Source organism: Diorhabda sublineata, chromosome 11 (genome assembly GCF_026230105.1).
Source record: "Diorhabda sublineata isolate icDioSubl1.1 chromosome 11, icDioSubl1.1, whole genome shotgun sequence".
NCBI classification, from domain to species: domain Eukaryota; kingdom Metazoa; phylum Arthropoda; class Insecta; order Coleoptera; family Chrysomelidae; genus Diorhabda; species Diorhabda sublineata.
The window spans coordinates 8,203,686-8,220,198 of NC_079484.1; the positions used below are offsets into that span (position 1 = coordinate 8,203,686).

At 31.5% G+C, this 16,513-nt stretch overlaps 2 protein-coding genes across 14 annotated transcripts in view; one reads left to right on the forward strand and one right to left on the reverse strand.

The window, feature by feature from the left end:
* Positions 1 to 16,513, forward strand: part of LOC130450233 (disks large 1 tumor suppressor protein) — a 1,338,131-nt gene that overhangs the window by 710,115 nt on the left and 611,503 nt on the right. The window lies entirely within an intron of this gene.
* On the reverse strand, positions 492 to 3,731 carry LOC130450241 (cuticle protein 21-like). The gene is made up of 2 exons (XM_056788531.1): positions 3,533 to 3,731; positions 492 to 2,290 (listed from the first exon to the last, which is right to left on the reverse strand). Exons 1-2 carry the CDS (start codon positions 3,596 to 3,598, stop codon positions 1,601 to 1,603), a joined length of 756 nt encoding a protein of 251 aa, XP_056644509.1. The 5' UTR covers positions 3,599 to 3,731; the 3' UTR covers positions 492 to 1,600.

The following is a 16,513-nucleotide window of genomic DNA, read 5'->3' on the forward strand; positions in this document are numbered from 1 at the left end:
AGGAAGCGAAATACTTATTTTAATTTAGTGCAAGCATTTTTGTTTCTTTTGTGAGAAAATTTTACCCTTCATTTGGGGCCCCTAACTAATTTTGATAAAGGGCCCCTCCAAAGCACGCTACGCCACTGGACGACACCTCACGTGTTAATGCGTGTTAACACGACGCTTGTTAAAAATGTGGCCTTAATAATGAGATGAAGAAAGTACGTTGTTCTAGATGAACGTACTTTTAGTGCCAATGAAACTGGACAATGGAATCATTTTTAGTTTGGAGGTCATTAACGACCCCTCGGGCATTAATGGGTTAATAAACACTTGTTAAGAATGTTAGACGGCCCTTGCTTGGTACCTAATATTATTACTTACATAACAATAAAAATTTGAGAAATTACTTATTATATATAGTATTTTTATTAGTATATCTTAACCAAAAAGGAAATTTTTCTAGATATCCTCAAAGGCGAAAATCACTCCAATAAAACCATATAATCTTTATAATTTTTATATTGAAATTTGAGATACAAATATAAAAAAGTATGTACAGTAAACACTACGATACAATTGAGCAAGTATTAGCATTTTAATCAGAAATATAAAATAGATTCTCTTTGAAATTTACGTAAATATGAATTTTGACACTTTTTACACCAATATTTTGGTTTACTTATCAATTTATAATGTATATAACAAATTTGGACAGTTCTATATAAGTTATATTCATTCTATAGATACGTATGTATTAGAAATATTTGATTCGTTCATTTAAATTAGAACATTTTCATTTATTTATTTCTAAATCGTCCTGATTCTAATTCTCTGTTATAAAATTAGTATTTTTTATAAATTTTGAAAGACAGATAAAAATTTGACGTTTCAAATACTAAAATCTAGATGATTTAGAAACATAAACATATATAAAAAGTATAAGAAATTAAAGAAATTTTCAAATTTTCCTATAGATTGCGAAAACTGAAGAGCTGTTGTGTTCCCATGATACTTAATTTAACTTTTTGAACAAAATCACCGAAGCTAAGTGTCCGATTATGCCCTTAACAGTGTGCTAATATTAAGTGGGTCAGCTTAATCTGGAAATCAATTTTTATGGGCGTATTACTAACATGTAAACATACTTGTATTTCTATGTTCATATTCATTGATTAAATCATTGAAAACAATTAAAATATTTTGAAAAAAAATCGTAATAGAACTTAAGCAGTAATGCATACTGTCGATCTACCTAATAAAAGGAAATATCATTAAGCCCATTACGCAGCTCTCAAATATTTGGAATATTTTTCAGTTTATAATATTGTTAAATATAGTTAAAAAAATTATTGTAATATTACCAATACAAAACTATCTCGATAAAAATTCTTAAAATCAGTTGAACAACCGTTTAATAGGACTTAGAACAGTAAAATATACTGCTGATCTACCTCACATAAAGGAAATATCATTAAGCCTAATGCGCAGCTAAAAAAATCACGATTAATTTCCAATTTGTAGATTAATAATCCTTTGGTAGAAACTCTTTGACTATGCTACATTCCTGATTAACAAAATGTATTATCTAATTTCGGGATCCAGTCGAAGAATTATCTCATATGTACGCGTAAGGAAAAGGTGCAGCTACATATGACGCAGCTGGTAAAACACCAAAGGACCTAGCAGCTACAAATGGAGCAGCTTGAGCAACAAGAGGAGCAGCCAAAGTAGTCCTTGCTGCAACTACTGGAGCAGCCTGAGAAACAACCGGCACAGGCTGTGCAGCCAGTCTTGCAGTTTGAGCTACCAATGGTGCTGGTTGAGCTACTACACGGGCAGCAGCAACTGGTGCAGCAGGAGCGGCGACTACCGGAGCAGCGCGTGCGGCAACAACAGGAGCAGAACGAGCAGCTACAATAGGAGCAGCACGAGCAGCAACAACTGGAGCAGCAGCAACAACGGGAGCAGCAGCAGCGGCAACGGGAGCAGCAGCAGCGGCAACTAAAGGTGCTTTTCTAACCAAAGCATTGAAACCGTTGATTGGATCGGCTGTGTAATCAACTATTCTTCTAGTACCGTCAGGTTCGGCAACGTTATATTGACCTTGAACGATACCATTAGCTCTGCTTTCGATATGACCTTTCGAATCACCAGTTAAAGAATCTTGTACATCGTAAGCGAAAGAATAGGATGGATTTGGGTCGAACGTATCATCAGAAAGTTTGGCAAGTACTGGTGCTGAAACCACTGCTGCTGGAGCTACTGAAGCTGAGCTGAGTGCCAGAACGGCTGAGATAACAACGATCTAAAAATAAAAATAATGAGAATAATTATTTATCAAAATTCAAAATTTTCGTATCAGGTGAGTAGGTATAAATAAATCCTTAGTCTTTAACGAGGAAGAAGAGATTATAGAGTTTGCAATAATTGCATAGTGAACTTTGTGAAAACAAATCAGCTTTGAAATGTAGGATTCTAAATACAAACATCTTGTTAATTCGATTATATTTATGATAAACAAATCACTGGGATTTTTACTAAAAATTTTGTAATTATTCACTTATTTACTATAGGTGATAGGATGAAATTACGAAGTATCGCGCGATATATCGTTAAATCCCAATTTTATTGAAAATGCATAAAATATTCCTATGGAAATCATATTTCTGATTGAGAGAAAATTATTGATATTTATGTTTACTGTTCAATACACCAAAACGTAGAATAATCTAGAAGAAAGGTGTTACTTCGGTTATATTCCAATACAAACTTTGTTGTATTGACTCAATTATATCTTTGTCTGAATTGATAGTTTGGAAGATAACGAGCTAGAAAAATCATGCACTGTCTTGTAAGATCAATATATTGCAATTCCATAAGTAAAAGTAGAAAACTTTCTAACCTCATATTTTATATAATAAGAACACCAGGCGATGGTGGGCCAGACTCTAGCTAGATAGAACAAGGGCAAACATGAGTTTAGCTATAAAATTAGACGAGAAAACATACAAAAATTATTTAAGAATGGATTGAGACACATTTGAAGAAAATAAAATATAAGATAACTGAGAAATCCTTGGCTGGAGACGTAATATCAGCAAATTAGAAACTCATTTCTCACTTCATTTGCAAGTACGAGATCTTGTATCAAACAATTAACTGCTTTTGATCAAGAAACAATGCGTAATGCATTGCATTGCACGTAGCTTTGCATCATGTCAAGCAGTCTTAAGAGACTGATTCACAAATTGATAGATTTCCATCGATTAACGTAATTCCGAATAAAGTCAATAAACAAATAATTTATTATCTATTGTCCCCTTAACATGAAAGTTGTTGAGATGTATATTTGAACTAAAAGTGATAAAATTTCCTGATTATTTGAATCTGGAGGAATCTTAATTATCAGTGCCGCATATTTTCCCCCAAACCAATTAATATATTGATGAATTTGTGTAAATTTGAAAAAATAAGTTCTATCCCGAACCAATGAATTTTAAATGATATCAATAAGGATTATTTTTGTATTATTCTATTTTTCACTCACCTTAAGAACCATTTTACCCACAGAAAACAACGAATAATGACTGTCAGCTTTATTCGATGCATACATGGTTTATATACTCACCTATAAAGATTCACATTTAACTGAGGGCTTGCACTATGCATACAAAACAGCCTATTTGGCAATACTAGAGAACTGTTTGTTCGGGGTTTAATATTTACGTTATGTTTAACACTGTTAATTTGTAATTTTAATGTTCTGCAATAACCAAATTGTTAAAATATATGGAAAAAGTAGTTTATTATGTATGTATGTATTAAAATTTATATTGCTGTAGATTGCGTTCATTTTTAATACAATAAACCGTCAACTTCGCAAAAATTATTGTGAAAATAGTGAATAAATTATCATTAGAATAATATTATAGAAGCTATAATACATTTCGACATGGTTCAGTTTGTTACTAAACTCTGTTTACTGTATATTTCTATCAGAATTTATTTTTCAAGTAGATCATGCTCAATTCATTCTCCAAACAATACATTTGTCTTTGAACAATTAAAAAAAAAGAAATAGGTTCTAGACCTCATATTGGCCTCACTGCTGGGATAATTGACCTTAAAATCTTCAACTTCTTATCAATTGAGTATACCCATTGTTTCCTAGCAAGGAATACTATGAAAATTCCCTTCCTCTTGTGTTATTTTAGCCCGTGACAGTTTTCTTCCGCGTGTGTTTTTAATCCTGTAATGTGCATGGGGAGCCCACACTGTAATGCTAATTCGCTGAGGAGCGACGTCAAAGAAGCACGCTAGAGCTATCGTTGATGTTTCATTACACTTGCATTGTCGTTTCTTTATGGCATTAGTTGGATGAACACGGGTATCCTCATCATAGTAGAAGAATATATAAAGTCACAAGAAAAATTGAAATAATTAAGAGGAAACCAACTGTTTAGACCAATTTTTCTCATTGAAGATTGAACAAAAAGAAATGAGTGGTATGTGGTAAATTTGATAGGTGTAATCCAGTTTACAACTAGAGCTAGAGTGTGTATGTACTACCCCAAGGAGCACTGTACTGTACGGCTAGCATTTTCGAGAGAACACTGAACTAGAATATTGCAAACAATCACCTGCATTTAATATATTTGAATCTGTAAATAAATTGGTGTACAATATTCTTTTATTGTTGTTTATACTCATCATTCAGAAATGTTGTTGCACGAAGTTGAAAATGATTATTTTCGTGCCATCGATTTACAAGAAAATAATTTCTGGTTTTTCAAAATTTGCTTTAGTTTGCGGCGCAGTGTATATATTTGTATCTTTTCCCAAATTATACTTTTTTATACAACTATCTACACAGCATACTAATAATATGTCGATTTTCTTTGTTATCTGGATAATAGTGGAAATCTGAGCGACCGTTTTCCGACAGTGAACTTGTCAAACAATATTTCTTGATCATGGTCCAAAAGAAGCTGTTGGTGCACAAATTAGGATGGTTCTGCTTACCTCTCAATGAAAATGATGATGTCTCATATACGCAACTTACCGTGGGAAAAATTAATAAAATCATATGGAGGCAGAAAGATGAGTAGGTGAAATAAGAAATTGATGAGTGGCATTAAAAGTAAAGTAGAAGGAAAGTGTTACGTTCCAAAAATCTATATTTATAAGAAATAATGAAATACATTAGAAAAAATGGGTTGACTCATTGCCAATGTTACCATTTACATAGAGGAAAGCAGATCATGAAAATATTTTATATTATTCTAAAGAGAGATCTTTAAGAAGAGGTACACCAGCCAAAAGATCTTTTGATATGAAAAAAGAAAACAACAGTTTTTTGGATAAATTAGCTCCCGAGTTACATACCCCCAATGGTTAACAAAGCTTGAATTTCTCATGAATTAAACACGATAAATTTGAGCTGAGTTAATATCCTATATGCACACTGATTTCAAAGCATTTACAATAAAGATTAATAACTCCCTTACACATATGGACAAAAAATTATGTGAATGGTAGCAGTATGTTGGTATGTTGGTTTTACATAAAACGTGCAGCCGGGTATATCGAAGAGGATGAAGTTAATTACATGCTATAAGCATATTGAAAATATAAAAGAATGATTTTTAATTCCCAAAGAAAGATGACTTGGAATTTCCTGAGTAAGGTATCGATCAGTCAAGGATCGAGGGAATATTGTTTCATAGAGAAAGTTGTTCGCGGAAACGGTCAAAGGAAAAATGTAAATGAAAGTGTACCTGTAGTATGCCAGTACACATGGAGTAGTCGCAACATTACGTATCTATTATAGATAACTAAGTAGATGTCGATTAGGTACAAAAATATCTTACAAGTTATAAACTTTTTCCCTTTGTGATCCATGACTGCCTAAAGATTGCGATCTCTGCAATACACTATTGTAGGATTTGGGGTAACAGTTACTTCCCTTGGAAGAAACTATTGATCGCACTACGCCCTTACAATCGTTGAAAACTGATCACGATCTCAATATTCGACTTTAATGAGAATTACTTTTTATATCGAGGTGAGACACTGATTTTCATTAAAGAACTCTTGATTTTTATCTGATTGTTCTATAGTCCGGTCAATTTCGACATAAAAATAGTCAAACAACAGCTGCAGTTTACCATTACAAATAAAGTTTTCAAAATCTCCATGTGTGCTACAATTATTCGGAGTCAAAAATCAAAATATGAGGTTTTTCTCGAAAAGGGTAAGTTTTATCAAAAAAAAACTTCAAACCAAAGCTGTGAATCTTAAAATTCCTTACAAAAATATTCCTTATGATTATTCCTGAAAGTTACCATTCCTAAGATATCGCGAGAATAACATTTTATATGATATGCACATATAAATCACATATAAACGTAATGAGGTATTTAAGAAAAGTATAAAAATTTTTATTCTAGAGATAGTGTGTCCGTAACTGAAGCCCCACTCCCCAGTAGCCTTGAAAAACATCTGGTTATTCTATTTTCCGTGAGCTTCGTTTCTTTTAGTGCTGAATGTTCAGTTCAAGCATCGGCATCTGCTATTCAACTCTTGTATCAAATATATTATCAAGTTCAAACATCGCTAGACAATCAACTGAAACTCAACCCCAGAAGACTGGGGTTGGAAATTTATAGATAATACCTTGAACCGATTCAAACTTGCAAATTGAAAAAAAGGTTGTAGTGCCAAATGTGGCTGTAAAAAAGTCGGGTTGATGTGTTCTCCAACTTTAACCGATTGCCAAGGTCAGTCTTGCTGAAATATCCAGTTGAGTACAATAAAGAAGGAGAAGACCAAGAGGAAGAAGAAGAAAACATCGATGAATACATTACTGTTGAGGTAGACTTTTAAAAGTATGAATCTGATCAAAATATCTAAAGAAATAAATATAATAGTTAACCCAATAATCAATAGCGATATCAATAATAAGGTAATATCTAGAGCTTGATGGATATTGTTCCCTCAAATTATCCTAAAATCGTCATGACAGTTAGTGGAGGGGGCCTACAGGAGAAACCATGGTAGAAAAATCATTTTTTTAGAGCATTTTAAGATCTACAGCTTTAGCTTGAGATCTTTACTTGACAAAACTCACCGTTATCAAGAAAAATCGAAAAAACCTCAAATTTTGACAATTGACCCCGAATAAACTTTATTTATAATAATAAATAACAGTTCCCCACTAATATTTGGCTCACCGGGAATTTTTTCTTCATTTTAAACGTTCGGACTACTAGCTATAGATTGATTTCAACAATTCACTTTTTAAGTACTCTTTACAATATTGAATAAAACTTTGTTTTTCAACATTCATGATTCATATTATACAAAGATGATCTCACACACCATGTAACTAATCTTATTCTGATAAAGATCTACTTTCGAAACTTTTACTCTATTCCTGACGATACAGGTGAGATATAAGTACTCTGATAAATTTAATAGTTTCACATATTAATTAATTTCGTGTTTATTGTTATTCCAACACACAAGATGCAAAAAACTTTTCAAAAATATTACGTATACGTATTAATACGGAGAAAATAATGAGCCTTGAGGATGATAATTTCTAAACTTCAAATAATCATCATTCAGCAATGTACTGAATCACTACATTATGTGCATTACAATTAATAAATTTAAAAACGTCCTTGATTCAAATGAACTGTTACAATTTTGTTATTCACCTATTGATTCTTGATTGCGCTATAACCTACTCGTACGTTTTGGAGATATCTAGAATTGTATTCCGAAATATCTACCGGTACCCTGGGTAGTGCTAATGATGTCATGAACAGACGCGAAGTTGTACTGATGAGAAAAGTTACACGTTTATACCGCCGGATACAAACTGTAAATTTTTTTCTGTCATTTTTACAACAAAAAATCATAATTTCATCATCATTGCGATATCTACATGATTAAAATTGTATTTTTTATCCAGTCGGAGTAAACAAAAATAAGTCAAACATGCCAAAATTCGCATGGAGCTGAAAATTGGCAGAGAAGTTTGATACATCATTATAAATGAAATGTAAAGAATTCCCTTCGATTGTACTCATGTAAAACATTTTATTCAAGGTGCAAAGAACAAAATTAAGATTTTTTTTTTTTCATTTTTCTCGAAAACGGTAAGTATTATCGTGAAAATAGGATAGACAAAAGTTGTAGATCATACAATTGTCTATAAATATAGTCTTGTTTTTTATTTTCTTTTCTAGCGGGACACACTTCTCGTGAGATATCGCGGTTTTAATAATTATAAAATTCATATTTTACATACAAAAAATATTAAAGCTGCAGAAGAACGTCGTCGGACTACAAAACCATCTGCATCTATTGATATAGTTTTTGATCGATCTTCGAAAGTTCTAATCCAACAACAATTTCTTATACATACTCACAACTCATTTAAATGTGCTTGTATTCCAAAAAAAAATTAGCTGATAATGATGCTGTTGTCCTTATAATTGAAACAGCAATAGAACAATGGAAAAGTTGAATACAACTGTCGTTGTTGGCGAAAATGTTGTTATTAATGACTACACGAATTTCAAATGATAAAATTATTTACGTTTTGAAACCTGGGAAAGCTCAAGTACAATCAAAATTATATTCATCACAAAGTCTGTATATCCGAAATGCCAAGCATATATTTTATTTTTACATGCAATAACTGGTTACGATACTACATCGGCAATTTTTAAAAGAGGTAAAATATCAGTATTTAAACTGTTCGAAGAAGTATTTAGATAGATTGACCCTTCTTCACACGACATAGTTATAAATGGAATTCGTTTTCTTCTTACTATGTAAGGTGCTCCAAAAATAAAATAATTCCAGAGACAAATACAGATATTTGAGATTTATAAAATCTACATGAAACAATGGAACGGTACAGTTGTCTTTTAGTCTACTTCCAACATCCGCTTCTGCCTTTTAACACTTTTATCGTGTGTATTATCAAGTTCAAGTGTGGCTAGGCAATGAGCTGGAAATTAACAAATAATTATTTGGAGCCAATTTGAACTTTACTCCCCCCTACTCCAGAAAAACTGCTTGATACTATTTTTTGTGAATGCAAGACGGATTGTAGGCTGTCAAAAAGTGGGATTATTTTGTTCGCCAGTATGCATTAATTGCTTGGGTCAAACTTGCTCTAATATTGAAACAAATACAACAGAGGATATTTATGGTATTAATAAAGAGACAATTCTGCAAGAAGAAGAAAATGAAGACGAAGAAATAATTGTCGGGATAGAAGTAGACAATTATCTAATATAATAACATGTAGAAGAAAACAACTTATTTCACTTTGATCATTAGCAATATTACTATTCTTTCAATCAATAGGATACGATCTGATCAAACTTTCTTTAGTACAATTGATCGTGAAGTATACTTACTGGGGAAACCACGTTAAAAAAATACTTTGGTGTGGTACGGAAATGTGTGCATAATATGTAAAATATGAATTTTCTAATAATTAAAACCGCGATATCTCACGAATGGTGAGTCGTAAGAGAAAAAGTGGCTGGACCATTTTGTAGAGAATTGTATGGACTACAACTTTTGTGAAATACATTTCCACGATAATATCTACCGTTTTCAAGAAAAATGGAAAAAACCTTTTGTACTTTTGACCTTGAATAAATTATTTTGCATGAGTAGTATTGAAGGGAATTTTTGACATTTCATTTATAATGATGTATTCTCTTAACGTCTCTTCCAATTTTGAACTCTATGCGAAGTTTTGCTTAGTCAAACGTCTATTTTGACGGTCTCGATATTCCCAGTATATCAAGGGAAACGCAAAAAATTTCGAATCCGGGAATTTTTGAATATAAATGTGTGGAGATAAAAATTAATAAATAAAAAATATATTTTATGATAGTTTCATATTATTTGGACTACATTAGAAATTTTAACAAGTCTTTTATCTTCTTCTGATGTAAAGAATTTGTAGCGAAATGAACAGAATACATAATCCTCAACATAATTACCTCTTTAATTTTATAGTTTGTCAATTGATACTTTGACTTCTTTATTTGATATGAATAATTCATCATCTACAGAATCAGTATGATCAAACCCATAAGGGTTAACATTATTGTCATTATTATGTTGACCAATTATGTCAAGGATTTCAGCGTCAGTAATAGAAACAATTTCTTCATCTCATGTCACAAAATCTTCAAATTCAACTTATTCATTTCAATGGACTTATCTGTCTATATGCAGCTCATGAGCTTCTTCTGAAGCTTCTTACTATTTGTCTCTCAGTCCCTTTGATATGAGAATACATTATCACATAAATACCACTACTGAATCGATCTACTGGTCTTCAAAATACGTATATCAGTCATCTTAAATGAAGAATATATCATACAGTCAATTTAACCACAAGTTTCTCTTACTGTGTATTTATTATAAAAGTTATTAGGAAATTTTTTAAATCAATGAAAAGTCAAAGCAGCTGCTCCATGGCAAAAATAGGATATCTTTAGACGCGAAGGAGCGAAGGCCATAGAAAGGTATCTTAGTATTTTAACTGTTTTTATTTAAAAGTTTTTATGCATGAAAATATACTCTTTAAAGATAAAATGTAATGAGAACATTGACCGCATGACGGAAGAACGAATTGTGAAAATATCAAGGGACAAATCACCAGCAGGACAAAGAAGCATTGGAAGACCTAGGAAAAGATGGAGTGACAACCTTCCAGGTGACTGAGCAGAGGCAATGACGTGAAGAAAAACAGGAAATGATGCCTATACACAGCAGGAAGAAGAAGAAGAAAATATACTCTTTGTCATCAAAGCATTCGATTGTAGTATGGATCAGAAACTGCATACGCTAATCCTTTTCACACTGAATCTAAAGCCGCAAAAACATTTCTTCTGCAATATATGGTTGCACCCATCAATTTCGAAGGTGATGATTGTTTTGTTTTTCACCAATTTCGGATTTTTTCCCAAATATTCATCAGAAGCGTTGGAAGAATAATATATTTGCTTTCTAGAAACAAACTAAACCACCAAACTACGCCACCAATCTTCAGAGGCTGACTATGAGATGAAAATAACAAAAACATTAAAAGTACTGGTTTATTATATTTCAAAGAAAATACAGTCTTATGTCTATTCATGAATAAATATTATCCTTTTCACAATTGTTAGTATACTTGACTTGGAACTTTCACATGTGGTGGTATTAATGCTTGCCATCCAGTCGGTTGTTTGGATACCACAGCGTTGAAACCATTAACGGAATCTGCAGTATACTCTACCAATCGCCTTGTACCATCCGAGTCCATTAATGCATATGCCCCCTTTACTTGGTCGCCATTTCGTGTTTCATATTGTCCATGACTGTCACCTACCAGAACATAGAAATGGATAAACAGATAGAGAGTGAATAAAAATCGTATAAACCCCATAAAAGTAGGCTCATCCTGCAATTTCAAATTATTTCATCTTCTTGCTTAGTGTTGATTGCATAAATTATTTTCCAAATAAATAAATAGAATAGAAAAGGTCACTATTTTCGAATTTAAGCGAAAAAACTCGTAAAGTATCTACTATAAAAGGTGGGGAGTAAAATTAAGTTCTAATTCTTTCTCAAACTCAATAATGAAGATTTTTAAATTTCTGTTCACTCACAACGGCCATTTCTAACATTCCTGTTGTACTTATTACTATTTGAGGGAGAAGTTTATTTTGTTATGACAATCACCCAGTATATTACTTATGTATAATTTTTTCATTTTCCAAAAGATCCCAGAATGTACCATGTATTTTTTTGTATATTGGTTCCGTTTACTTCATTTAAAAAAAAAATAAAACTAAATATCACTCTATAACCTTTTAAAGATGATGTCTCAGATAGGGGTGGACAAAAAATTTTGTTATAAAAAATATTTTGTCATTAAGGATACTTTTTGTATTACTATAATATTTATAACAATATTTATATAAAAAATACCTGTTGTGGGATCTTGAACTTCGTACAAAAACGAATACTGTGGATTTGGATTGTACGGTTCAGGGAAAATCAAGTTACCTTCTAATTTTTGAGATATTAACCCTGCCCTTACCAATACAATCAGACAAGTTGAGAATAGTATTTTTACAAACATTTTCAGTTTTGATTGATGTAATACTGCTTTAAGAATACTGCAATGAAGACCTCTACCATCTTGTTTATATGCCATTTCGATATATAAGACAAGGTCGACATCTTGTAACGAAAGGTTAAGTTAAAATCTTGACATTGTAAATCACGTATTGAGAGAAGTGGTTTCAATAAAAACTTCCGTTTCAATGATAAATACCTTCAGGAATGAGAGTGTCTCGAAAATTATCATAATCAACTATTGTTATTCATTATAAGGGTATCTAACAAAATTTCAAAATCAACGCATACCCGCCGTGGGGTGAACAAATACTTTTGCCGTAAGCTTCTGTGTGTAGATTTATTTGCTTTGTGAAGTTATTGATTGATTTTTAGAACCCATTGCTCTCAGTTTTATTGCGAGAGAATTTCTCAAAGAGTTGCTAATTAAAGAAGAGGTGAATAGAGTCTGAAAAGCACATTTTAACACACGATTTCTTTGAATCAAATACATGTGGTAAAACACACAACTTTAGAAATTAGGAATGCACAGCTACACTATATTGTTGATGAACTTAACATCTAAACTGGAGAACTAATTTCCAAACAAATCTGGTTATATAATGACAAAAGCGATACAAGTTTACAATATTTCGAATATTGATTCAAAGTATACTTGTAGACTTACTTAAAAAATACGAAAATATTCTGGGTAATTTTATACTTTCGCAGTCCCTTCGTTTTTTGGCTCTAGAAAATCGAAAAATGATCCGATTTCGATGAATTCTTTCTATAAATCTTTGTTTTTACGGCGGATCTACGAAAAAAATTATGAGAATAAAAAAATGAAACCTTATATTGGTTTCAGGGCTCATATTCATGAAACTGCACTCATTCACGTATAATTGTTGATAACTTTTTTCCAATTAATCAAATAAAGTTGTTATATTTTTTTCATAATCTACACGACAACACGAACAAATTGAAAAAAAAATTATGTTGATTTATCAAGTTTTTACAATTAAAAACAATAACAATTTCTCTTAAAATTGACTTTTCCTCACATATAATCGATTGTAGTTTCTTATTAAGTAATCATTAAAGTTATATGAACAAAAACATTCTTGAATTCACTTATTGTAATCAAGTATACAATATTGAAAGATAAATTTGAAAAAATGAACATTTTCCCCATTCAAAAATTTTTTTTTTAAATGTTCGTTTTTTGTGTAGTTTAACAAAAAATATATGAACTGCGTGTTGATTGTTTGTAAGTAAAAAGTTATGAACGATTATATGCAAGGATTTTAAAAAAAAATTCATCAAAATCGGATGATTTTTCGATTTTCTAGAGCCAAAAAACGAGGGGACCGCGAATGTATAAAATTACCAGATTCTGTAATCGTATTTTGAATTAGTTGTTATCAATGTCTGGAATAATCTTCTTCATTTGAAATGTGTATATCGTATACTCTCTCTCTACAAATAAATTCTTAAAAATTGTTCTTTTATGAATTTTGCTCAATCGAATAATATGATGACATAAGTTGAAAAAATAGAATAAGACAATCATCTAAAAAAGCAATTCCTATCGACAATGAGTGAAAACAAAATGTTTTGCCCATTCATCTTCATGTATCATCACATTTTGGACCACAAATCCTTCAATAAATACGACAACACCAGTTGTAAAAACCCTCTCTGACAAACTGAGACTTATTTGCCCTATTACGCAAGAGCTTATAAGTCTAAACTAGTCCTGAATTCAGAATGCTTTCCATAAGTAATATGATTGCCTTCAATACACAATGCCCGGCGACTATTCTCAGCGTTTCCTTTTTAAGCAGATCTTCGTAAGCTTTTTCCACCTCTCTTCTTCTGGTTGAGAAAATTAGCAACAGACAAGGTGTTTGGATTTGTTAGCTCTACGAAATAATTTTCATATCAAAACTCCCATAAAAAGTTTATTGCCAGGTGGGAATCGTAGGAAAAATATTGTACATTTCTCGCTGGAAAGTGATCACACACCAGCGTGATTTCCGATTCCCATATCTTTGTTATATGTCACTGTTTATGTAATATACTATTTCGATATGGCCTATTTATACTGATTTATATCAAATGAAACTTTTCAAATTCCATCGATGGAACAAAGAACCGTCGTCGAATCAAAAATATCAAAATATTAAACGGAAATAGACGAGTAGCAAATCACCCGTAAACATTGGATAGGAAATAGTAAAATAAAGTCTTCGACATGAAAGTGATGAGAGAAACGACATACAAAAACTACTGCTATCTGCGTATGAAATAAACACAGAGACGGTGTGAGATTAAAATGGACAATTGGTGTTATAATTTGACTTTTTCGTCATTATTTCGAATGTTGACATTCACTGAAGTGTTATTAGCTGTTAAATTGTAACATTGAGTTAAAAGTAGATGCAGACGATTCAGTACTATGTGACTGACATAGAATTTTCAGTTAAACTAAATGACATAACAACAACTTAAGTTTTATAATATTTTTATATAATAAAGTAATGTACAGCATTCATTTTTAAAAAAAAATGTGAAAACACTTCAAACAGATTAATTTAATACTGCTTAAAAATTGAAGTTTGTTATTAGGTCATATTTTTTTTAAATAGGGAACTAGATTTCTTATATATTATTCGATGAAGCTTGTTTGTCTGCATTATAAAAACATAATTTGACTAGGGTTCTTATAAGAACAATAATAAGAAACTTAATTTTAGTAATACTTTTAGGTCTATTAGACCTCAAGGAGGCCCTACACTATCAAGTGGCCTGATCAAATCAAAAAAAAGGCTCCGATTGATGGGCGTTTCAAGCATACTTCAATCAACACTCAATTAATCTTTTGATCAAAACTCTCAGTCGAAGCTGAGAAGTGGAGGAGTTTGGAGCGTATAATGGTGTCAAATGTAGATTTGGACTTCCTGGCATTAACATTGGTTTCTGTGAAGGGAGGAAACCGCAAAAAGTCCGTGGTTTTTATCAATCACCGTCAATGGTTGCTTCAAGCTTCAAACGAGTTTCCAAGCTATCAATCACGTTTGAAACAATCAATTTGCACAAGCATTTGATCAAGCTGCCCTATTTTACAGAAATTGTTCTAAATGTGTCTTGTTCAATATTAGCTATAGCTCAAGACGATAGTAGATCTACGAGTTGTTTCATGTTTAAGTCATTCCAATTATTCGAACTGTCTACAAACTCGTAATACCACAATTCTATAGATCATTATTTCGAAATATACCTATTAAACTAGTTAAAAGAAATCGGAACTTGTACAATTCGATATACAATATCTTTGCGAGCAGCAGTTAATATCTATCGCTTACTATATGTAAATGAATGGATGCAACTGGATTTGAAAAAAATTTTAAAAGAAATTATTCTAAAGTAGTAATGACGAAATCAGAAGTAGATGTACAAAAATGACTATTTCTTTTCGTGATATTCGTAAAAAGTATGGCGAAATGAACTTCACTTATTGCACAATTATCTTGTAGACAAGAAAAACTAAGTTCTTAGGTTTTTCAAACATCAGATTATGATACTTTCAGCTTTAATTATAACATTTACTGAAACTGTCCCTGTCTACAAACTCGTAATACCACAATTCTATAGATCAGCATTTCGAAACATACCTACTCTTGTTTTTTATTAAACTAGTTCAAAGAAATCGAAACTTGTATAATTCGATACGCAACCAAAGATTATCTTTACGGGCAGGAAAAAAGTTAATATCTTCATCGCTTACTTTTTATGTAAATGAATGCAACTGGATTTAAAAATTTCAAATTTTCAAAGAAATTATTCTAACGTGGTAATGACGAAATCAGAAATAGATGCACAAAAATAATGAATCAAATTATAATGTTTCTAATAATGTGACAAAATTTTCCAACAAAACAAATTCAACAAAAATATTTAGCAGTCGTCGATGAAGTATAATATTCTACTCGCTTATAATGAGTTATTATTTAACTCGTGAGCGTTAAACTATCATTTTACTAGCAGTTCAGTAGAATGACTATTCTATTGTTGTGAGATAATTTTCAATTTGAATTTCCATAACATATTTATAAAACATATCAACCATCCAACTTGAATGATATTCAAACGATTCCGTATAGAGAGAAATGTGCAATAATATCAAGCATTTTGCCTCAAATGATCTTCATAGTAATATATCAAAAGCATTCCAAAATCAAACAACAAATATGCGGAAACTGTCTTACAGAGTAAAGAGCTTGTATCGGACGAATTATTTAGTAACAAATATATGTCATGTCTGTTGTATACATGACATGGCACCGAACACGTTTATGCGGAAATTCATTCTATTATG

Coding starts and splice junctions, on each gene's coding strand:
- LOC130450241 (XM_056788531.1), bottom strand. CDS start 3,598: ATGTATGCATCGAATAAAGCTGACAGTCATTATTCGTTGTTTTCTGTG. Junction 2,291..3,532: donor TGGGTAAAATGGTTCTTAAG/GTGAGTGAAAAA, acceptor TTTTATTTTTAG/ATCGTTGTTATCTCAGCCGT.